General features: G+C 32.3%; 1 protein-coding gene across 1 annotated transcript in view; it reads left to right on the top strand.

The window, feature by feature from the left end:
• LOC114330394 (gamma-aminobutyric acid type B receptor subunit 1) overlaps positions 1-21,002 on the top strand; it is a 363,275-nt gene extending 342,273 nt beyond the window's left edge. Inside the window, exons 12-14 of the mRNA XM_050657124.1 lie at positions 11,598-11,822; positions 13,583-13,720; positions 20,769-21,002. Coding sequence (XP_050513081.1) covers positions 11,598-11,822; positions 13,583-13,720; positions 20,769-21,002 — 597 coding nt within the window. The remainder of the gene's footprint in view (positions 1-11,597; positions 11,823-13,582; positions 13,721-20,768) is intronic.
• The last annotated feature ends 5,317 nt before the right edge of the window (positions 21,003-26,319 follow it).

Here is a 26,319-nt window from a genome sequence, read left to right as displayed (position 1 = left end):
CTTGGCTTAGAATACTGTTGATATAACAATCTAAAAACTGTTACATCAGTTGTATATTGTTTTGATTTATGTTTTATGTGAGTTATTTATTGAATAAAAATTATTTTGTTATATTATTATATACAAGACAAATAATTTTTTTTTTGTAGAAACTTTACGATTCTTGTATATTAGGGACATATGATAATTTCTTAATATCACACTTATTGGTACATTCACTGCATATTGTTATGACATATTTTGTATTAGTTATTTAATAAATAAAAATAATTTTGTTTAATTATCACTCAATACTAACTTATTTCTACTAGAAAAAATGAATGTATTCCCGAAATTTGAAGACAACTTAAAATATCTCGGAAAGTAATAAGTTTAGTTATTGGGAATGCTATATAAAAATGAAAGAGTATCACAAATACAAAATTTTGGAAAAATAAAATATAGGGTGATCTATTTAAAAAAATTAAGAAAATCGTAATTTGGTGTTGTAGTTCACCCTGTATACAAATAGTTGTCAATGATTTCAATTTAACTTAGCTTCAAAACTACAGTATATTGTTAATCTTACTATGTAAAACAAATTATTGTTTACGAATTATTTCTTTATATACATGGTGTTAATCTCATAGGGATTTCGAAATAAAAATGGTCATAACTTGTTAAATACTCTGTATAGTAATGCAAAACCCTATATTATATGAACAAGAATTATGAGAGAAATATAACTATGAAACAATATATAGGGTGTCTCATTTAAAAAAAATATATGTGTGATATACCACGCAGTTATTGATCACCCTGTAGAAATGGACGTATTTTCCAAGCCTAGAGAATATCATTGCCTACATTTTTTCTAAATAACTTTTGTCGATGTTCTATACCATAACGGAATTATCGACCGATCCCGCACTAAAAACTCACCCTGTATGCAGCTTCATTTGCGAGTCTTCTACCAATGGTTTAGAGCCATCTTTATTGGCTTTACTTTCAAACCTATCTTCATGAGGTATGTAATTTGGCATTTTAGTATGGTATAACTAGACCCAAACTCAGACATCCAAAGTGAAAGTTATACTCCAACACCAAATTGTTCTTTATGGTCCACATAATGTTCAGAAAAAAGTCACACCATTTTGAGCGTCCGGTTTGGGGGGATAGGGGGGAGAAATCGGTAAATTCGTAGTTTTTTATATTTTTCGTAAATATTTCTAAACTATACGATTTAGCATAAACAACCTTCTATACAAAAATGTTCTACGTTAAATTTGAAATAAGAAAGGTCCAATGCATAATCCTTCTAAAATGAACGGTTTCAAAGTTACGGAGGTAGTATAGTATAATTGGTCCAAAAAAAGGCCTAACCTAAACATCCAAAGTAAAAGTTTTCCTCTAACACCAAATTTTTCAGTAAAAAGTTACACCATTTTGAGCGTCCGGTTTGGGGGGAGATGGGGGAGAAGTCGGTAAATTAGTAGTTTTTTACGTTTCTCGGCAATATTTCTAAAACTATGCTTTAGCGTAAACAATTTTCTATACAAAATGTTCTACATAAAATTTAAAACAAAGAAGGTCCTATACATAATTGTTATAAAATCAACGCTTCCAGAGTTACGGAGGGTGAAAAGTGTAGGTTTTCGATACTTTTTATATTATTTAGGCAATTTCCTACTGATTTTCTTTAACAGGATTGGGTTTTATAAATCAAATTTGCTATTTCAGTGGCCGATGGTATGTTAGTGATAAGCCCTTGAAAAAACGTCAACCTCACCACCCAAAATCATCATCAATTGCCCAAAAAATATAAAAAGTATCGAAAACCTCCACTTTTCACCCTCCGTAACTCTGGAACCGTTGATTTTATAACAATTATGTATAGGACCTTTTTTGTTTTTAAATTGTAGGTAGAACATTTTTGTATAGAATATGGTTTACGCTAAATAGTCCAGAAAGCCACTGCGCATCCGCTAGGAAAAATATTCCGATTCGGATTTTGTGCACAATCTTACTCAAAAAGGACCCCTTTTAACAAATTTGCATGTTGCCAGGAACAAAACTGGGTCAAAAATTTTTTAAACGTTTTTCTTTTGTTTTTTTTTCTCAAAATTATTTTTTTTTTGTATGAAGGTAGATATAAAAAAAATATTTTTTTTAGGTATTTTGAAACATTCCAAACAGAAAAAGTCTTTAGTGACTTTTCTCTAAAGTTAATAGTTTTTGACATAATATAAGCGATGAAAAATTGAAAAATTGCGAAATCAGCCATTTTTAACCTTAAAAAACTATATGAAAACTTAAAATTTGAATGTTGCCAAGGCAGGCAGATATTCTTTAAACATCGATTCATATCTAATCACGCGTGATATCTAATCACGCGTGCGCGACACTATTTTTCACCGTTGCATGTGTATACAGTATGGTGCAAATGAAAGGAATAAATTCGTTATTTCGTAAACCGGCGACTTTAAGGAAAAAACCCAAAACAGGTCCATTTTTATTTTTAAGTTATGATATTGTGGCATATATGGTATACCATTGACGTCATCCGTCTGGGCGTGATGACGTAATCGATGATTTTTTTTTTTTTTGAGAATAGGGGTCATGTGGTAGCTCATTTAAAAGGTTCTTCAATTCTCTATTCAGCAATGTAAACATTTACATAATTATTTATACAGGGTGTCCAAAAAGTTTTTATTAAATTAAATTATTTGACAAAAAAGAAGTAGAAGCACACCCTGTATAAATAATTATATAGATGTTTATATTACTGAATAGAGAATTGAAGAACCTTTCAAATAAGCTAGCACACGACCCCTATTCTCATTTAAAAAAAACATCGATTACGTCATCACGCCCAGACGGATGACGTCACTAGTATACCATATATGCCACGATATCATAACTTAAAAATAAAAATCGACCTGTTTCGGGTTTTTCCTTATAGTCGCCGGTTTACGAAATAACGAATTTATTCCTTTTATTTGCACCATACTGTCGGTGGAAAATAGTGTCGCGCACGCTTGATTAGCAATTAAAAAACAAAGGAGTTTTGAATATTGTATTGCAAAAAACTCTTTGGGATTTCATCAATCAATGTTTAAAGAATATTTATCTACCTTGGCAACATTCAAATTTTCAGCTTTTAACATAGTTTTTGAGGGTTAAAATGGACAATTTCGCAATTTTTCAATTTTTAATCGTTTATATGTCAAAAATTATCAACTTTAGACAAATGTCACCACAGACCTTTTCTGTTTGGAATGATCCAAAAAACCTAAAAAAACTTTGTTCCATGCAAAAAAAAATTTAGGAAAAAAAACGTTTAAAAAATTTTTGACCCACTATTGGTCCTGGCAACATGCAAATTTGTTAAAAGTGGTACTTTTTGAGTAAGATTGTGCAAAAAATCCGAATCGGAATATTTTTCATAACGGATGCGCAGTGGCTTTCTGGACTATAAGCATATTTTTAGAAATACTGACGAAAAACGTAAGAAAACTAATAATTTACCGACTTCTCCCCCATCTCCCCCCAAACTGGACGCTCAAAATGGTGTAACTTTTTACTGAACCATATGTGGACCATATAAAACAATTTAGTGTTGGAGGAAAACTGTTTTTTATGTCTGGGTAAGCCTTTTTTGGACCAATTATACTATACTACCTCTGTAACTTTGGAACCGTTCATTTTAGAAGGATTATGCATTGGACCTTTTTTATTTCAAATTTAATGTAGAACATTTTTGTATAGGTTGTTTAGGCTAAACCCATAGTTTTAGTAATATTGACGAAAAACGCAAAAGAACTACGAATTTACCGATTTCTCCCCCCCCCCCCCTCTCCCCCTAAACCCTACGCTCAAAATGGTGTGACTTTTTTCTGAACATTATGTGGACCATAAAGAACAATTTGGTGTTGGAGGAGAACTTTCACTTTGGATGTCTGTGTTATGCTATCTTTTGGATCAATCTTATCATACTATTTATAGAGGTTTTCAGTTGCCTCTCCTTTTGATATCGCGGTTGCTGGCCTTGTAAGGAAGAGGATGCTTCCCTATTCTTTTTGACAGATCGGCTTAAACTTACAGAAGAGTTTGGTTGTACCCACTTACTTCCGTTTTTTTGTTCGACCTTTCTTTCGAGAAAACAACATGTGTGGCTGCAAATGTAGGCAAATATCACTCACACATATTTACTCACTAATCTTTAGTCCTTTCCTATAATCATCAATTATTTTAACGGTTTAAAGGCAACAAAAGAATACCTTTAATTTAAATAAAAGCTGGGAATTTTAAAGGGCTTCATATCTCGAAATTGAAAGATAAAATTAAAAATTTACTTTACAACTCGCGGCTCATTCTCAACGAGATATTTGATATAAAAGTCAAGATAGTACAAAGGCGCAATATGCCACATTTAGTTGGTATAAAACGTAGTTCGTTTAAGAAGCGGATTCGTAGCGAATTAATTACCCTCTGTGAATACTTGAGGGAGTACTTCCCATATTTTAATAGATTTTATGAAAGAACCTTAAGCTTTCACTTATGAAAACATCTCTTCCCTCTTCGCTGTAAAATTATTTGAATATGTTCTCATAAATCAACGCGAACGTTTCTCAAGCATCGTTAGGGGTAATTACTTCTCTATAATGGCTATAATGGACCAAAATAACCGCAGTATTAGAACTTTGATTTAAATTTCAATATCGCGGGTTTTAAACATCGATTTTTAATTATTACGAATTCTATTAAAACGGAAACTTTTTCATTGCAACTATTAATTAATAATTGCAACTATTAATTAATAATTGCAACTATTAATTAACTATTAATTAACAACTAGAATAAAACACTTCTTAATTAAAATTATTCATAGTAGATCTGGGGTCAATATTAGATAGCAATATACCCAATATACAGGTCGACCAATAGAAACACCAGGGAATAGATGGATAGATAAAGTAAGAACCAATGGCAAAGAGATATCGGGGATGGATAACTGGAGGAGAGCAGCAAAGGAAAGGAATGTTTGGAGGAAGAGACTGAAGGAGGCCAATTACCGACTATAACTGTGGCGCCCATTGGAAAAAGGAGAAGCAGAAGAAAAAGGAGAAGAAGAAAACAGTGAGGGTAACACGAAAATCACAAAAGAAGAAATATTCGATGGTCTACAGAAATAAAAAAATAGAAAGCTCAAGTATCCGACGACATATCAAATGTGTTCTTAAAATACGATGAGCAAATCATACCAACGATTTAAGATTAGATGCAAAAGTAATATCTAAATCATCATCACAAAAACGACTATGGCCTTAGGATCGAACCTAGGGCCTTAGATAAGAGTAATAATTCATCTTTATCATCATCATTCAACTCTGATCTTTCCACTGCTGGATACATTATTTTCCATGTATTCCTGTTTTGTGCTATTTGCATCCAATTTTTGTCGATCCGTTTTATGTCATCAGACCATTTTGTCGGCGGATGACCTCTACTTCGATATGCTTCTTGTCTTGGCCTCCAGTGTATTATTCGCTGTGCCCACCTGTTATCGGATATTTTAGCTATGTGCCCCACCCAGTTCCACTTTAGGGTCATAATTCTTTCTATGGCATCTTTCACTCCAGTTCTCCGTCTAATTTCCTTGTTCGTAATCCCGTCCCTAAGAAAAATGCCTAACAACGAGCGTTCCATTGCTCTTTGTGTAACGCAAATTTTATTTCTTATTTTTTGGTTACTGTTAAAGTTTCTGCACCATATGCGAGCGTCAATAACACGCACTGATTAAAGACTTTCGTTTTGAGATACATAGGCATAGTCAGACGAGTAGGTCCTATGTGTCCGCTTAGTTCGCACGTTTTATTATCTCTTCCTATGCAAATCTCATACCCTAAGTAGTTACAAGAGGTGGTTTCTTCAATATGCATGCCATTTATTGAAATAATTTTGCTTAAAATAAGATTTGTCATGATTTGTGTTTTTGTGTGGTTGATTTTTAATCCAACATGTAGAGAGGCTAGATAATATATTTTCTCCAATTACGATACTGCATCATCGATACTGTCAGCAAAAAGAACAATATCGTCACGAACCTCAAATGACTAAGTATTGTTCCGTTGACATTTATTCCTAATTCAATCAAATTTGTGTCTTAAACAAATGCTCTAATAATGTTTTAAACAATTTTGGCGAAATTGTGTCTCTCTGTCGCACTCCCCGTTTTATTTTAAATGCGTTGGTTTTTATTTGCCAGTTTCACGCTTGCTGTTGCATTTTGATAGATATATATGGTCATATATTTATATAACGATAATCTATATGGCACTCGGTTAAGGCTTGTAACATTTTTTGATGATTTATTATGTTCTAAGCTTTTTCATAGTCAAAAATATCAGGACTAATGGCTTATTATATTTAACACTCTTTTCTATTAAGTTCTTAATTACTTTTAAATGATTATTCGTGCCATATCCTGCTCTAAATCCTGCTTGCTCTGTTGGCTGATAGAAATCCAACTTACTTCCTAGCTTGTTGGTAATAACTCTTGTGATTAGCTTATATACTTGTGACAACAAGCTAAGGGAGCTAAATAACTGGATTATTAATGAAATAATATGTATGTAGACTTCATCTAATCAAAATGAAGGCAAGTTGCGATAGATATTTGTAGATATAACAAACCGGTTGTTAAGAAAATTTATGAGAATATTTTTATGAAATAAGTATATTATGTAAAAGCTCAGAACGAAAAATCTTGCTTGCTTTCTCTTTGAAAGCACACATCATAAAATCTGTATAATATCTGCATTTTTATGCTGATATCAAATGCTAAACTACCTTCGCAGAGTATATATTCCGGAGTCGAAATATTGTTTACCGTCCCGATATTTATCTTTTTCCTTTTTCTCTTTACTCAATACCCAACTTATTTGATCTCGGATCTTCCAAAAAATGGAATCAAAAATTTCCCTATACTTCAAATAATTTTCTTTAAAAGATCATGGAATTTGTGTATGAATATTTATTATCAGTTCGTGATCGTTTTGGGAATAAGATTTTTTATTTTAGTTTATTCAGAAAATATTCGCTCTTATAAAGATTGCAATATTTTAGTTTCCTTGATATAATAAGATTAACTGATAGTTTGGCAGTTATTACTGTTCTTGATTTACAAAAGTTGTTTCGGTAAGTCAGCTGAAATTTTATCAATTCCAGGGGTTTCTTTATACATAAAGTTGTAATCGATTTCGAAAGTAACTTTAGTTTTACGGATGAACATTTCACCTATACTCGCTAAATTAAAGGTCTTGTAAGTAGCTGAAAATAAGACAGAGAGAAAAGAAAGAAGGAAAATACCGAACATATTCCATGAAAATTACGAACACCCGAACAAGTTAGAAAGATTTCAGGAAAGTTTGGAAACAATATTAGGTAAATAAAAGTATTTGAAGTAAAAGTATACATTAGATAGCATTATAGAGTGAAATAAAGGGAAAAATCTGAAATATATCGATGACCTAAGTATAAAAATTAAATATAGAAGATACAAAAAATTTAACTTTAAAAGAACAAGGTATAAACCAAAAACACCAATGTAAAAATACAGATAAATCTCAATTAACAAACTAACAAACATTAATACATTTTGTATCATTATATAATACTTGTCAAATCCAGCAAACAAAGATAAAAGAATATGAACAAAATTAAAACAATATTCTACCAAACTTTGATAGAGTGTGGCAAGCGATAAAAAAATTAGCTAATAATGAATATCCAAAAGAACATATACGTTCACATAACCTTCACAAGCTACATTTTCTCCAGGTAGACATTCAAACTTTAGATCAGAAGGTAGTCGCATCTCGCGCTCAAATAGTACTTTTGCTAGTGTTTGTTCCGTTGATTCATTGACAGCGGATCTGTAGGTCATTGCGAAAAACGGAAGATACTGGTCCCAGTCTCACTGGTCACTGGACCATACTTACCAAAGATAAGACGACTGTGTCATTCATTCGTAGTTCTTGTTCATTTATGACTAGTCTATCACAGGTTTCCTAGAATATATCTCCCTCTAAGCTCCTTCCTTGTATCTTCTTCTTCTTGTGCCACTCCTATCGGAGATTGGAAATCATCAAGGCTACCCTGACTTTGTTTACAGCTGACCTAAAAAGTTCATTAGTGGTGCAGCCAAACCACTCTCTCAAATTCCGCATCCACGATATTCTTCTACGGCCTGGATTCTGTTTTCCTTCTATTTTTCCTTGCATTATATTTTGAAGTAATGCGTATTTATGACCTCTCATCAGGTGACCCAAATACTCGAGTTTTCTTCGTTTTATCGTTAATAAAATTTCTGGGTCTCTTCCTATCCTTCGTATTACTTCAAGATTTGTGATTCTTTCAACCCAACTTATCTTCAGCATTCGACGGTAGCACCACATCTCGAAACTTTCAATATTTTTTATGTTGTTCTGTTTGAGAGTCCAGGCCTCTACACCATATAATAGCGTGTTAAATACGTAGCCACTTAGCATTTTTAATCGTAGAGGGATGCTTATATCTCTATTGCAGAAGAATTTTCTCATCTTTATGAAGGCGGCCCTGGCAATTTCGATACGTCTTTTTATTTCATTGTTTTGGTCTCCAGTTTCGTTTATTAAAGTTCGCAAGTATTTATAACTTGATACTTTTTCAATTTGAATGCCGTTTATACTAATATGTGCTGGTTGTGTCATGATTTTACTGAAGACCATATACTTGGTTTTTTTGATATTAATGTTTATGCCATAATTGTTGCAAGCAATATTTATGTTTGTAAATAATCGTTGTATTTCTTCTACTGTTCTTGCAACTAGTACAGTGTCGTCTGCGTATCGAATATTATTTACAACCTCTCCATTGATTACGATTCCTTCATTTGCTTGCAAAAGGGCTTCCTGAGAGATGCTTTCACTATATACGTTAAATAGCAGTGTTGACAAAATGCATCCCTGTCTTACTCCTGTACGTATTTCTATTGCTTTTGATATCTCGTTTTCTATTTCGATGTTAGCTTTCTGATTCCAATATATGTAAGTTGAGAATTATTCGCAGATCTTTATTATCTAGTCTTTTCTTTCAAGAATGTCTCTTAGCCTATCGTGGCGTACTCTGTCAAACGCTTTTTCAAAATCGATAAAACATGCATGTACTTCTTGATTAACGTCTAGGCATCTTTGTGTAAGAACATTCAAACCGAAGAGAGCTTATCGAGTACCTAGTCCTTTTCTGAACCCCATCTGTGTATTACTAATATCTGACTCCAACTTTTGATAAACTCGGTTGTGGATGATTTTTAGAAATATCTTTAGTAGATGGCTCTCATTAAAGATATTGTTCGATGTTCTGAACATTCTTTTGCATTGGATTTTTTTGGCAGTGTAACGAATGTAGACAGCAGCCACTCTTGAGGTATAATACCAGTATTGTATACTGTGTTAAATAAGTGCAATATTATACCTATTGATTCATCATTCAAGAGCTTTAGTAATTCAGTAGGAACCCCATCGGGTCCATTTGCCTTTCCTTGTATCTGGTACCCCTCAAGTAGTTACTCAGCTGAATGATTTTGAATCTGTCTGTCACCATTATTTTGTCTTGCATTTATTAACTCAATACCAACTTTAACCCTATCCAACTCAACTATTCTCAGGAGAACTAGAATTTCTTGTTCCTTTGCTGCTATAAAATGTAGTCTCATCAGCAAATCTTGAAAGTTTTCTACCAGAGACCTATCCATCCGTCTGAAGGCATTAACAATCAAAAATAAGATTTTTTACACAAAAAATTAATATGTAAATGATATTAAAAAAAATATATCATAAAATAATTTCAGTACTTCTAATCAAAATAAATAAAATAATAAATCTAAGAAAAAAAAATTTCAAGAGTGTCAAGGTAAAATTCTTTATTGTCACCGAAGACATAAAACAACATGCCATAAAACGAGAAAGTAGCACCGTCACTCATACAAAGAACAATGCAGTAAATTTCTAATACCTAACTTTTACACCTCTATCCATTTTAGTGGCTAAAGAAAGATCAAATATTTATACAGGGATGTTACGTGCAATTTCGTCAAATGCACTGGTCTATAGCGTTTAGAATATTTAGTAGTTCAGTAGTTTTCAAGAGTTTCTTTAAATAACTTATTTACAGAATTTCAAAGTAAATGCGATATAAAAATATATAGAAATAATTATTGTAGGCAGAAAGTTATATTTCTACTTTTTAAAACTTAAGTTCCACTGCAGTTTTTTTAACGTTCTAAATTTAAAATGTATATGATTACTAAATCTGTAGACATTTTTATGATAAAATTTATTTATTTTCTTGCAGTACCACATACTTAATTGGTGATCGTTTTTATCCACATAAAAAGTACGTCCCATTAAGATAAGCAAAACGCTCTCAATCCCGGAATTAAATTTTTTCAGTTTTTTAAGTTCTATTGGATTAACAAATAAGACTTAACCAAGCCACAGTCGCGTGATGATCACCTGAAAAAATATTGGTGGAACCATCAAACCATGACTAAATTTTGGTTTTATCTCAAGTAATTCTGCCTGTCGTTTGTGCCATCTGCTGTTCCATATGTCAACTTTTTTACTGTGGGCATGTGGTTTAGGATCTGTCGCTGGAATTTTTGGATAAATCTCAATAGTTGCGTCTTCTACGGTTTCTCGTTCATTTTTATCACGTGATGATAGATCTCGTGATTCCAAGATGAGATGGCACCCACAGGAAAGCAATGTTTCTGTCAATTAAATTATGCAATTCTTGTCTAATGAGTCTGGTAAGGATAAGGAAAGAATGTATTTTAAAGATGATTTCTTGAGAATTTAGTGAATCTGTATTTATGAGGAAATTAATTTCAGACATTAATACTGTGACTGGCTGTGACACCTAGTCCATGCCATGAAAAAATTCAGAACTTTTTGTAACGTGACGTATAGCTTTAAATATTGCAAAGAGTGTTAAGAGAGTATTAGTCTCCGGTAGTTTATATTTCTTTGTTTCATCTTTTGTTACAAAGGCAAATAATACAAAAAAAAATTCCGTCTTATAACCATCAATGAATAACTGTTTGAAGGAGGAAAATTGAGAAATTACTGTTTTGTTTGATATTTGGAATTAATAGAATTAAATGACGATTTGTTTCTTTCTTATTTTCTAACAGTAGAACCGAAATTTGAGGAGGAAGGTATTAGCCAAGTAAGGCAAAGGGATCTTACTAGGATAGATTTCGAGAACTACAAGAATTAATTTATTTATGATTCGTCTGCATCTTGCATAAAAGGGGTTTTTCGTGCTGAAAATTCGAGAAGCGAATGGTTTGGTGACATTGTAAAGAATATCGCTTTGCTGCATACTCACATAAAGGCACGTATGCACAGGGTTGGCGCTCCACTCTCCATGCTCCAACTGCTCCAATCGACAAGGCTTGCGCTCCTCTACATATAAACAGCCACCGCAAAAAATGTAATGTGATGTAAATGTAAATTATGAGAAATATGAGAAATTATGTTTTAGTTAAAATGAAATGAAACATTTTCTTTCAGATTTTTGGTTTGTTTCTTGCTTACGAAACTAGATCAATGAAGGTGAAACAGATAAACGATTCGAGATATGTGGGAATGAGCATTTACAATGTTGTGATACTGTGCCTGATAACTGCTCCTGTCACCATGGTAATTGCCAGTCAACAAGATGCCAGTTACGCATTCGTCGCCCTAGCCATAGTTTTCTGCTGTTTTCTCAGCATGGCCCTCATCTTTGTGCCTAAGGTTTGTATAATACATAATATGATAAATAATATGCTTGCATCAAAAATCAATTGATAAATTAATAAATTAAAATATTGACCAAAATGTTGTCGCTGAATTGGTTAAGAAATACTTTGTTTTACAGCTTATTAACCGAGGGAAAGTCAAACACAAATTATTGTGATCGTGTTGAACTATGTAATAGTGAAAAAAATGGTGGAAGAAGTTTTGCCGCCATTTGTTAGAATTATATTTTAATTATGTTAGATTAGGATGCGCATTCACCATTTTATACATTGAATCCAAACTTATTAAAAAAAAGACAGGAAAAAGTAAATTAAATTTTAACATTAAATTAAATTGAAATCGTTAATTAGTACAGCATAGTTCTATCAATTATCTTGCTAAAGAAGTTCACGCCGTATTCGGAAGATATAGCATATGACTCGATAAAAAAAGCAACAACCCTAGAAATGGGAATACCAAGAAATTAGTGGAGATAACTAAAATATGCGTGACAGATTCACATGCACACGTAAAAATAGGAAACTGAACATCGATGCCATTTAACATAACATCAGAACTTCGACACGGAGATTCCTTATCACAGTTGCTATTCACTTTGGCCTTAGAACAGGGAGATTTGTGAATCGAGGATCAAAGCTATTGTTGGTATTTGCTGATGATCTAGATGCAGTTGCTCAGTCTACAAGAGACGTAAGAGAGGTGTTGTCAGAACTCAAGGAAGAAACAGGTAGTTTGGGCCTTCGAATAAATAAAGAGAGTATGAAATACATGCTCGTAACCAAAAATCCAAGATGAAGATATAGGAGAACATAACTATTAGTGACCACAACTTGAAAAATTCTTTAAATATCTAGGGGCGAGGATAGCTGCAAAGAATATAGTATTATACAACCGAGGCTGTTAAAAGATAATCTACATTAGGATTTCACATGTCAATTATTCGCCCAGTTGTTACATATGGAAGTGAAACATGGACTCTACGTTAGCGGCAAAGAAATAATAAGCTGCTTGTATTCGAAAGGAAGGTTCTGAATGATATTTGGCCCTCAAAGAGATGAATTCAGAGAACAGTGGAGAAGGCGCCGTAATGCTTAATTGGTGACTCTGTATAGTACTGAAAACTTTATCGTTAAATATATAAAAGCTAACCGGATAATATGGGCAGGACATAGGTAAGATCAGAAAAAGAGAAAATAAAATACAGTATTTTTGAGAGATCAGTCGGTAGAACATCAGTAGGCTGTTCCAGAAAAAGATGGAACGATGATGTTGAAACTATCTATGTTGGATTGGGATACAACAATGGGAAATAAAAACCCATGATCGTAGGAGATGGAGGATTATAGTGAAGAACTCTATCCATATTGCAGAATAGGCGCATTCCGTTTTTTTTATAATTCGGACTTTCTAATTAAGAGATAATTAGCTGTTTCCAGACTGTTAATCCATTCTAAATCATTAAATTTTAAAAATGAATAACCATTTTCAATTTCGTTGCAACACGAAACTACAACCGCATCATCATTCCAGTTCAATCAGAGAGTGCAGCAAGCACCTCCACCGGTTTCGAAACTTATCAGTCTCTCATCAGGAGGCACATATGCTGCTCTCTCTGACCCAACTAGGACAAACCCTGGCGTGCAGTCACGGATTGCAACGAACGAAATGGCATGGATGCCCTAGCGGCAACTGCTATTATTTTAAATTTTATTATTTAGTAACTTGTAAGTGTTTGCTAATTTGTGTATCTTTAGGTAATTGAGGTGATAAGACATCCAAAAGATAAGGCTGAAAGTAAATACAACCCGGATCCGGGTCTTTCCAAAGAAGAAGAGGAAAGATATCAGAAACTACTCAGCGAAAATGAAGACTTACAACGACTTATAGCGCAGGTATGTTCTCATTTACTATGTTTCTTTCAATTGTGCAAATATTTAATTTTAACTGAATTACTTAATATTTCATACTATATTGTTTGAATATTTTACTGGTTTCTCAATATTTTAAAAACGCTCAATAGCAAGATATACAGACATGATATAGATCGAGAAAGATTGTAAATCATGTTTGCGGATACCGTTGTACTTTGATTATATAATAACAGATAATTTACAAAACTCTGTCTGAGAGAGCAAGATTAAAAATCATCTTTAAAAAACTAAACTCACGACAAATCTCATAATCAGCAGAAATATAACTATTTTCAATGGAATCATACCACAAATAGACACTTACGAATATCTGAAAAACGAGATCAAAAATAAGCATAAACAAGCAAGCACAAGAAATACAACAACTAATAATTTTTACGATTCTTCTAGATTATGTTAAGTCGTGTATATTGTTACGGGTTAAAAGTCGCTAAGGAACTAGAAACGATTCTTATAAATAAGATTGTCATAATTTTTGCTTTATGGTCACAAGTACTGGCCTAAACAATTATAAAAATCAGGCTTCTATATTGTCTTGATCATTAGCTGCTATCAAGCCATTTTTAAGTCCGAAATCATATAGAAAATCAGGCATGAAGTAGGCTTTAGGTATACATTGCTTCCTGTCTAGTAAGTGTCATCTCTTTGTCTTTACCTGTCTAGTGTCATATCTTGTTCACTTTTGATTTACACTTCATGAGGACAAGTTAGTGTTGTCCTATGAAACTCCTTGAGGATATTTAATCAGAAGTAATCCAGATAACTAATTAAGAAATATTCAATTTGATGAAGTTGAAGATTGTTTTGCTCAGCAAGGATTTAAAATATCTGGATATTTAGGTTGAAACTTTAGATTAGGTTTAGCTTTGCTACCTTTCTCTTATCTCCCTGTTAATAATACCCCGTATCCCTTCATAGGCTGTGGTTAGTCACCCTGAACGACCCCTGGGTGCATCTAAAAGTTTTTTTCCTTCCCTATTATTGATTGTTCGATTAGATTTGTAATAGTTTTGGTGTATGGTAGGTTTAGTTAGGCGCTAATTTTTAAAAAAATGTTGCTGGCTAAATGGGCACAGTTACCAAAGGCCATAAAAGATCAAAAGATTACAACGAATAAGCCTGTTTAACGATCAATTGAAAGGTTTATAACCAATGGGTTTTAGCTTTAAAAACTTAAGGAGCTTAGGCTTTAACGCTGACGCAAAAATCCGAAAATAAACTCATGAGTTACATAATGAGCCATGAAACGTGTAATGCTGGATGTAAACCTTCGAGACAACATAACAAACCAAACAATCAGGCACAGATCAGGAGTTCAGAACGTCATCGAAAGAATCATAACACTTAATTGGAACTGGGTGAAAGACTTAGCTAGAAAGATGGTCGGTGGAAAATACAATCATAGAATGAAGACCCAGAAACTGTAAAAGAATCCGAGAACGACCAACGACTAGATGGATCCCAAAGACGTAAAAAGATAAAAAGAAACTGGCTACAAGCTTCCCAGAGTAGAGAACTTTGGAAGAAACCAAAGGATTCATATGTCCAGCAATGAACACAATTGAGCGGATCATGATGAATAAAGTAGCAGCACTCTATATATGGACTGTATATATGTCAAAATATGTCATAAGAAGATGAGTTAAGAATCGTAGTTAAACAAAACCAAATAGAGGAAGTGAATGAATATATATACTTAAGACAAATAATAAAATTAAATAGAGACAACCAAACAGCAGAAATAAAGAGACGAACGAAGTTAGCGTGGGTCTCGTTTGGTAAGCTCAGCTTCATATTGAAAAATAAAAAATACCCTCAATATCAAAAACGAAAATCTACGACTAATGTATTCTTCCGGTCCTTACATATGGATGTCAAACATGGACGTTCACAAAAGCGAATATGGACAGAATTGCGAAAACACAAAGAGCAATGGAAAGGCAAATGATCAACGTAAGACTGTCAGATACAAAAAGGAATTCCTGGGTAAGAAAAATCACAAAAGTTAAAGATGCTACTCGTCAAACAGCTAAACTAAAATGGAAATTCGCCGGTCATACGATTAGACAAAAAGACGAAAGATGGAATAAAATGATTACAGAGTGGAGACCATGGACATATAAACGAAAGAGAGGGAGACCACAGATGAGATGGGTAGATGACCAAAAACACCAAGCCGGCTCAAAATGGATGCACATGGCTCAGGATAGAGAAAGATGGAGGAGCGAAGGGGAGGCCTATGTCCAATATTGGATGTCGCAAGGCTAATAGAATAGATAGATATATGTCAAAAATATCGGCAACGATATTTTTACTTTAAAATATAGAAAAATAATTAGATTGTTACAGCAATATTAATATTTATCATTTAAATATCAAAATAATTTATCTAAGAAAATTACTTGTTGATAATTAAGACAAGATAAAATAATTTTAAAGTTTACGTAAAACTCTTACAAGTTAAGTTGATTACATTTGATATTAAACGAAGTTTTATTTACGTACACAAACTAAATGCAACTTTTTAAGTGAAAACTTATTATTAAAGAAGATGTATCAGTAACAGTCTGGCCGAGGACGTCTTTCTCATTTTTATTTGCGACAGTTGGTTGAACCTGCTATTGATTTCGTTATTATTATTCTCCGAGCATCGGTTATGTCATAACATCAGGAGTTCATATACATTTATATGATAATAACAGACTAAGAGATTTTTTACTATTTTGTATGATAAAGGCGTATGTTGTCTTTTATTAACTGAAAACGTTAAAACCAGAAAACAAAATGTAAAATACACCATCACAATACCAGAATGTTCTGATATTGACTTTGTAGTCAGGAATAAAAAAAATATTTAAGGAATTGAAGTTAATGAGTCCCGTATTGTTCTACCTGATCATAAATGAAAGAAAAAAGAATGTGTGTGTGTATTTTGTGCGCACGTAAGAAATTATACTTCTATTATATAATTTCAACGAAAAAAATATACTTAACAGTTACAATACCAAAAATTAACAGTAATTACCAAAAATTAACCAACAATACCAAAAAAAATGAATATGAATCGTCCGGGATTTGAACTCGCGATCTCTTGATCTCTGGTCCAATGCTCTACCAACCGAGCTATCAAGCCCCGTGCTATTGACGTGTCGGATATGATTACACATCACGGTGACAAATAGATCAAAGTGAAGTATAAAAATAGATATTTATTATCTTACGCCCGAAGAAGACAAATCCAAAGGCACAAAAATTATAATAAATATTACATTTACTAAGAACACTACTATATTCTTTTAATGACTTATTTGCGCTGTTACACAGATAATTTGGAAGATTAGCAACGAACTGCATACTGTATGTCTGCGCATGCGCCAGGGAATTAAAAATTTCACCCTTGATCGTAAAGAAGTATAATTTCAATAAAAAAGTAAGAACTATAAAAGGATACATGGGAAACAACAACTTAAAATAATCTGCTATACAGACAACGTAATACTAATTTCTCACAGTGGAGATAATTTACAATGTATGCTGCACTAATATTTAATATAACTGCCAGAAAATTTAACATGTTAATTTCCTCAAAGAAGACAAAATACATGGTTACAAGAGCAAATCCAATATGATGTAAATTGGAGCTGGAGTTTCAGATAATACAACAAGTGATTGAGTTTCAATATTTAGGCATCACACTATCTAGCTACGGAAAGCTCGAAATAGAAGTGAAAGATCAAGTGAATAGATCCGCAGGTTGTATGAATGACACAATATAGAGAAATAAAAACATCAAAAAGAAATGAAAGGCAGAATTGACAATCCAGTCATCAGACCAATAATGACATACAGCAGAAACACGGCCTGACACAGAGAGGACAAAAAGATTGCTCGAAAGAGCGGAGATGAAATCTCTTCGAAAAATCGATGGTACGACCATATGGGAAAGAGCTAAAAGTATACAGATATACTAAGTAGATGCAAAGTCATCATCATCAATCAGTCAATCGCGTCCACTGCTGGACATAGGCCTCCCTCAGTTCTTTCCAGTGTTCTCTAGACTGGGACGCTTATAGCCAGCTTCCCGCTATTTTTTTATGCAGTAGATCCGTCTAGTTGGTGGTCGTCCCCAGCTTCTTTTATAGTTTCTGGGCTTCCATTATATGATTCGTTGTGTCCACCGCCCATCTTGTGTTTTAGCTAAGTGCCCTGCCCAGTTTCACTTAACCGTCTTAGCTCTTTCGATGACGTCTTGGCCTCCTGATCTTTGTTGGTTTGTTACGTGGTCTCGAAGGCTCACGTTCAGCATTGCACATTCAATGGCTCGTTGTGTAACTGGTGAGTTTATTTGCGGATTTTTGCGTAGTGTTTAGGTCTCTGCTCCATAAGTTTGTACAGGCAAAACATATATTGGTTATAAACCTTTCGCTTTAGACGCACAAGAATTGAACTTTTTGAACTTTCAAAGCAAAGGATACAAAAAGTTGAATAATGATGATGAATGTAATAGCAGTAGGCTTAGTTCTTTATAGAGATCCAACTTTATTGCATTCTATGGAAATACTATGAAATATGGTTAACTAACAATAAATACTTTAATTATTTGCTTTAATTTGGTGCAAAAATTTTGGAAGAAAAATGTGATGGTATCTACAGCGTGTCTACTTGAGTTGGAAACATATGGGAAACTTTGTTATTATTAATTTTACGAAAAAAAGTTATTCTTTATAAAAAGTTCTGCATGCCCCAAAACCTAAGACTCAATTATCAGATATCAAATTTTCTCAATATTATACGAGGTATGTCAAAAAATATGAATTTCGGCTAAGGGTAAAGTACCTTTATTTCTCTCAATATCGAAAATTCTTATGATAAAAAGTTGTTTGGAATTAAAAACTAAGATGAAATATGCAATTACATGCTTCTTATTGAAAAAAAAAATATTTTTCTCAAATTTATGGATACCCAACATCGTTTTTAATTATTACAAATATCATAACTCGTTTATTATTCATTTTACGAAAAAAAGTTATTTTTCATAAAAAACTTTGCATGGTCTAAAATCTAAGACACAACCATGATATATCAACTTTTATTAATTTTATACGAGGTGTGTCAAAAAATATGAAATTCGCTCAATATTATAGCACCTTTATATTTCACAGTATTTCAATTAGAAGGATTTAATTGCATATTGACACATAGTTTTTAATTCTAAATAACTTTTTTAATAACCGTTTTCAATATTGTGAAAAATAAAGGTACTTTACTCTTGAGTGAAATTCATATTTTTTGACATAACTCGTATAAAATTAATAAAATGTCATATCTGTTGGTTGAAACTTCGGTCTTAGGACATACAGAGATTTTTATAAAGAATACCTTTTTTTCGTAAAAGTAATAATAAAAGAGTTATCGTATGTGTAATGAATAAAAACGAAGTTAGTATCAATAAATTTGAGAAAAATTTGGAAAATATTTTTTTCCAATTAGAAGCATGTAATTACATATTTGAGCTTGGTTTTTATTTCCAAACAACTTTTCATAATAAGAATTTTCGATATTGAGAGAAATAAAGGTACTTTACCCTTAGCCGAAATTCATATTTTTTGACATACCTCGTATAATATTGAGAAAATTTGATATCTGATAACACTAGTTTACAACCAATCTGCGAGTAGAATGCAATATGTTGTTTTTTGTTAATTTTTGCTCTCTGAATATGATTATGATAATAAAAAGTTTCTAACACGTAAGATTTTTGAGTTATAATTTTTTCAAAAAAAATGAGTTACGATTTTTGAGTTATGAATATTTTACTAAATTTTTTTTAAACAGTCATTTGTAATATATCGGGGAGTGATGTTATCAAATTACCAGTTTTTCTAAAAATTGTGCATAATTTGACAACACTGGGATGTTTAAAATGTCTTTAATAACACATCAACATTTAAATAAAGAATAAACCAAAGGTAATCCTTAATCAGTAAACCTACCCATTTAAACTTACATAGTTCTAAACCGTTTTAACGACTATTACTTCTGCATGACAAAAGTGTCTGTGTTTTCAAGGAAAAGCAAGCATAAAATTAAATATCCAGATATTATCTCAGCAATAAAGCCGGTTTTCCATGGAGAAGATTTTCCAGTTCCAGGACCCACGGCAAATTGGGAGGAAGATTTGGAATTGTATGGCGATAAAAGTAAACCCGATGATGTATCAGAAAAGAACGATTCTTATTTTGACGAAAGCGACGAAAAGCACCTTATTGCATCCAACAAGCCGAATTACATGATTTAGTTCGAGACCTTCACTTGTCCAAAGGACATGGTTAACTATAGGTTCTAGATTACAATAATGGATTTTTTTTAAATGGAATCTACTAGCCAGTAAAACTTATAATATTTAGGAACCGTAACCAGGAGCTATCCTAGTTTTTTACTATGCAGGATAAAATGTGTGTTCGTGTTAATCCACATAGTGTTATGGGAAAATTGGGATATGCACAAAATTGTGTACAAAAGACTTACTATAGTTTTTGTTTCTAGTTCTGAACTTATGTGTATATAGTATAAAAGAATTTTTATAATAAACAGCAATACTTGATGCATTCTATAACTCAAAATCTAACATTTCATCTGACAAAACAATGTACGCGTGGACCCCTGCGCAGAAATGCACGGCACCTTAAGAAGAAGATAACTCAAAATCTATACGTGGTGGAAAATTTTAGTGTTTGAATTCGCATTCAGGGCGCCTTAAACTCCACGGTACAGCCATTTTAACATCTGTCGCAAAAATTTTTTGTTTATTTGTTGACTAGTGTAATCTTAGGTTTTGGGGCATGCAGAACTTTTTATAAAGAATAACTTTTTTTCGTAAAATTAATAATAAAAAAGTTTCCCATATGTTTCCAACTCAAGTAGACACGCTGTATAAATCGTATTTTCTAATTTACTTAAAATTTCCTACTGTTTTAAATTGAATATCTCGTTTTTTCGTTGATTTTAGAAAGAAGAAAAGATAAAACTTCTGAAAGATCGAATAGCCGAAAAAGAGAGCGGCACGAAAGGGGGACTACTAACGCCATCTGCAATCACACAAGGTAAGGACTGTCTCATAGTCGCAGATTTCATCACCGACGCGGGAACTTCCGATTCGGCCTTTGGTGGAGGGCACTCGGTGTACACTAGGTCCTCGAGGTGCAGTCAGTCAGATATTGAATTTAGCGAAAGTTATTTGTAATTAGATATTATTAAACCCCATTCTCCAAAGCACGTAAAGTACTTAGTTAAATATCGAATTAGTGTTTTTACCATTTAAACGCTCAGATTGTATGAAAATTTGGTCTGTTTTTCAATTTTATTTGTTTTAAAATTCAGTCAGATGGACTTTCAGTCCTAATGAGTCCTAATGATGAAATGAATTTCGATAACAGATATTATTTTACTGAATTTTGTAAATGTTTCTAAGCAATTAATTCTAACAAACCTTTATTAGATGTAATACTCTAATCGTCAGAGACGAAAATGCAACTAAACCTATAAGAATTATACAAACAAGCTGAATTTTGACGAGTAGACCCCAAAACTGTAAAACCTTCCTCGTAGGAGGGAAAAACGGAACACAACTATTTACCAAGAATATGTATGTCGTAAAAAAAATGTTTCAAACAACTCATTCAGCTTATGTCTGCACCGTCGTATATCTGCACTTCTAGCTCTGTCCCATAGAGTCTTGCCATCAATTTTTCGAAGGGTTTTCATCTCCGCTGTTTCGAGTAATCTTTTTGGCCCCACTGTGTCAGGTAGTGTTTCTAACGCGTATGTCCTTATTGGTCTGATGACTATTTTGTAAATTCTGCCTTTATTTATTTTTATTGCTTCATTTTGTGTCATTCAGACAACCTGTGACTCTGTTTGCTCTATTCCCTTGATCTTCAGCTTCTATTTCTAGCTTTCCGTAGCTAGATAGTGTGATGCCTAGATATTTAAACTCCATCACTTGTTCTATTATCTGACCCTCCAGCTCTAATTTACATCTTATTAGATTCGCTGTTATAGCCGTACGTTTAGTCTTTTTTTTTGGGGGGGAGGGGGAATTGACATATTAAATTTTCTGGCGGTTATATTCAATTGGTGCAGCATACGTTGTAAATCATCTTCACTTTGAGAGACCAGTATTGCATCGTCTGCATAGCAGATTATTTTAAGTCGCTTTTCTTTCATTTGGTGTCCTTTTCTAGTTCTTAATTTTTTTATTATTTCATCCATTATTAGGTTGAACAATAAAGGACTCAAGGAATCCCAAGGAACCTGTCTTATCCCATTGTCAGCTTCAATTGGGTCAGTTAGTTCATCGTCTACTTTTACTTTTATTGTGTTGTTCTGGTGGATGTTCAAAATCTATAATATGAAATTTCTTCTTCTTCTTCTTCGTCGTGCGACTAGGTTTACTCCTGTTTATCTGCCCCTTATTCTGTTTCAGTTGTTGTTGACTGTAAATTGTCTTTCCACCTTTTCGGCGGCCATCCAACAAGTCTTCTGCTATACGCTTGTTGTTTTTACAGATGTTCGCTAATATATCTGGTTCCATTCGGTTTACATGTTGGTTCCAGTTTTTCTTTCTCGTTTTTATCCACCTGTTAATATTTTGAATTTCGACTTCAACACATATGAGACATTTGAAATATCCCCAAGAATGCTGAATTTAAGTTTTCACATTACAAATAATCTCAAGTCGCGTGAAATGCTTCTACAAAGACAACATTAACTGAAATATTTAGCTGCAGTTGTGTAATTTCGAAAAAGGTACTTATGCAATCCCAAAGAAACGTTTTAAAACAATTCAGATCGTTTGTAATGTAAAAGTTTAAATTCAGCGTTTTCAGGCATATTTCAAATGGCTCAAACTACTGCCAAAACTCAAAATATAAATGTTATGTCATATGTTTGAAAATTAAGCTCTAATAATGAATCATCGTAACAAGTGACAAAAGTTTTATGAAAATTTCATAAACTTCACTTTATTTACGGCAAAATTTAAAAATTTATTTCGCGCGCGTACTGATACCTATTTAAAATCGCCGGTCGCTCCAAGCGTTGATTAAGGAATTTTTTTCTACGATGTACAGATTCCTTGTAAATCAGTCTTTCCATTTCCCTCTTCTCTTCAAGGGGGTTTTAGGGGAAAACCCGGGTGGGAGTGGCAAACTTTTTGTATCTTTCTGGGAAAATTGGCTGACTAAACTCTGACGACTAGACTACAACTATAATTTTATTTCGATATTTCTATATATCTATTGATAAATAAATAGCACTATAGATTTCTTTATGAAGGCTTCCCAACTAGACACTGCCTTTATTTTAACATGTATTAATATAAGAAATATCAAGTCTTCAACATGCTCATTTCGTTAATTTAAAAACATTACAGCTACTACGCAAAACATTGTTTTAGGTCTTAGAAATTTGCGAAAATTTCACAAATACATGTATTTTTAACGTTAACTATATTTTTGTACTAGACAATATCGACGATTTTAATGTTATTCGAGTACAATTAAGTCTAGTATGATAAAAAATTACTGTATAGTATTACAAATTCAATATTACTTATAGTATTAATAACACATCGCACAAATTTTTGACTATTATATACTTTTATAAAAGACTACGTATATTATTATGAATAAGATGCCTTTATTTGTACGATAGAACAAATAATATAAAACGACGCATCAATCATACGACTACTTGGAAACAGAAAAATTCTTTTACTGAATATTTCTTGGTTTGAGTTGACGAGAAAGGTCCACAGTGACTCAGAAATCAATATTTATGTTAACGTGTGGCCTAAAATAGACAAGAGTAGGTAGAAAAGTTTGAAATATCTGAGGCGTATTTTAGAATAGTAGGATATAATGTAATATAGACAATTTTTAGAGATATAACCAAAAAACGAGATATGGCCACTTAAAATATTGCTAATAGATGCAGTTAAGTGTTTGTGGTTTTAACAGAAAAATATGAATTACTGCAACTGCTTTTATAGAGAGAAGTAGAAGAAAACCGAGGATCAGGAAGGCGAAGGATTTCCTGTCAAAAAGATAGCCAAAAATATGAAAAAGAATAGCAAGAACGAAAAAAATTCGGAGAAAAAATGGAATAAATTAATAAAGACAATGTGAAATTGTTTAATAGAACAATGAAAAACCAACGAAGCAACAAAGAAATAAAGTCAAGTATAGTGACGAATACTCGAACAATATCAACTGACGAGATATACAAAAGATTGATGGAACATTTCGAACAACTATTGAATGGAGAATGATGAGAAATAAAGGAAAATGAAACCAACGTAATTAGCAAACCAGACAAAGAACAAATAGAGAAAGCGATAGGAACAATAAAGAATGGCAAATCCTGAAAGCGATGAGGTTTATCCAGAAATGTCGAAATGTATCGCAAAAAAAAATAAAAAATATTATACATCTTAAATCTAATATAGAAGAAAAAAATTGCCTAGAGAATGGTCAAATTCAATAATTATACAACTGCACAAGAAGGGAAATACAAGAGACATTCAGCACTATACAGGGTGATTGATTAGTATGGTATAGCTCAATAGCTCCGCTATAGTAATAGATAGCAATAAAAGTTAATAACAAAAATGTTAGCCACCTTTGAGCTTCACATTACAAAATTAGTTAGAATGTTACAGGGTGTTCGATAACATAGTGGCAGAAAAAACTTTTGTTTTTTTTTTAATGGAACACTCTATATTTTATTTTAAATTCGAAATTCTGTTAACTTCTCCACCACAAAAATATAAAGGTTTGTTATGTTATACAGGGTATTTAAAAAGTTATAACCAATTTTATATGAAAATCGTAACTTCAACTCCCTGTATAAATAAAAATAAGCAAAACAACAATGGTGTATTAATGCCATATTTTTTAACATATTGTCAGAATTTTCAAGAATTGTCGATATTGCTTATTTTCTTTATATCAAATACAGGGTGAATCAAAACGCAAGTACATTATTTTCACAGTAATTTTAAATGGAAAAACCTGTATTTTATATCACTATTGAAAAGTACCATTACCGTACTTTAATTTTTAGGTAACATTCCCTATCTCTAAATTTATTAGTTTTCGAGATATTTTCATTTTTCAATGGACCAGTAGAGTGGCCACCCAAATCACCAGAATTTAATAAACTGGACTGATTTTTTGGGGTTACGTTAATAACGAAGTTTATAAAATACCTCCAAAAACAAGGAATGAGATGAAAAATAGAATACAAAGTGTATTTCGATGTGTTAATTTACAAATACTCCGTAGAGTAAGTAGCTCATTCAATGATCGTTTTTAGGCGTACATAAATCTGTTAGGAGATAATTTTGAACACCTTATGTAATTAAATATTAAAAATATTTTATTAAAAGTAGCTTCTAATTTTTTCAAACATGTTTTTTTGCAAAATGTATTACTGATAAATTATGTTTCGTTCTTTATTTGTTACATTGTTACATTTACATACAAAAGTAGTGTTTAATTGTCTTCACAAAATATTGTACTTTGTGTTTGTGTGTTTTTTTGTAAAACTTATTACTAATTTTCTTTGTTTATTTGTTGCATTTACATAAAAAGATAGTTTTTAATTGTTTCAAAAATGTTGCATGTAGTGGTTGTGTTTTTGTTTGTAAAATGTTTTACTAATAAATTATTTTTATTTCTTTATTTGCTACAGTGTTACATTGATTACCGGATTGATAATCGGTAATCTTTAATTGTCAATTCAGTCATGGCTTACTTAAAATTTAGATAAATTTAAACACCTAAAATAATTTGCTCTGAAAAATGAAAATATCTCGAAAACTAATAAATTTGGGCATAGGGAATATTATATAAAAATTAAAGTACGTTAATGTTACTTTTCAATAATGATATAAAATAGAGGGTGTTCCATTTAACATTATTGAGAAAATAATGTACTTGCGTTTTGACTCACCCTTTATTTGATATAAAGAAAATTAGCAATATCAATAATTCTTAAAAATTTTGACAATAAATAAAAAAATACGGCATTAATAAACCATGGCTGTTGTGCTTATTTTTATTTATACAGGGAGTTAAACTTGTTACGATTTTCATAAAAAATTGGTTATAACTTTGTAAATGCCCTGTATAACATTACAAACCTTTATATTTTTGTGATGGAGAAGTTAACAGGATTTCGAATATAAAATAAACTATAGGATGTTCCATTTAAAAAAACATAAGTTAGGTCTGCCACTGTGTAACATTCTAACTAATTTTGTAATGTGAAGCTCAAAGGTAGCTAAAATTTTTGTTATTAACTTTTATTGCTATCTATTACTATAGCGGAGCTATTGAGCTTTACCCTACTAATCAACCACCCTGTAGAGGCATATCCTTATTATATGTAGCAGCCAAACTATACGAAATAATAATAGAAAAAAACAGAATGGAAATAGAACATAAACTAGAGGACGTACAAAGCGGATTAAGAAAAGGACATACCAATAACCCACA

The sequence above is a fragment of the Diabrotica virgifera genome, chromosome 7, assembly GCF_917563875.1.
Source record: "Diabrotica virgifera virgifera chromosome 7, PGI_DIABVI_V3a".
NCBI classification, from domain to species: domain Eukaryota; kingdom Metazoa; phylum Arthropoda; class Insecta; order Coleoptera; family Chrysomelidae; genus Diabrotica; species Diabrotica virgifera.
Note: the sequence above shows the minus strand (reverse complement) of the source record. Positions and strands in the feature narration are given on the sequence as shown.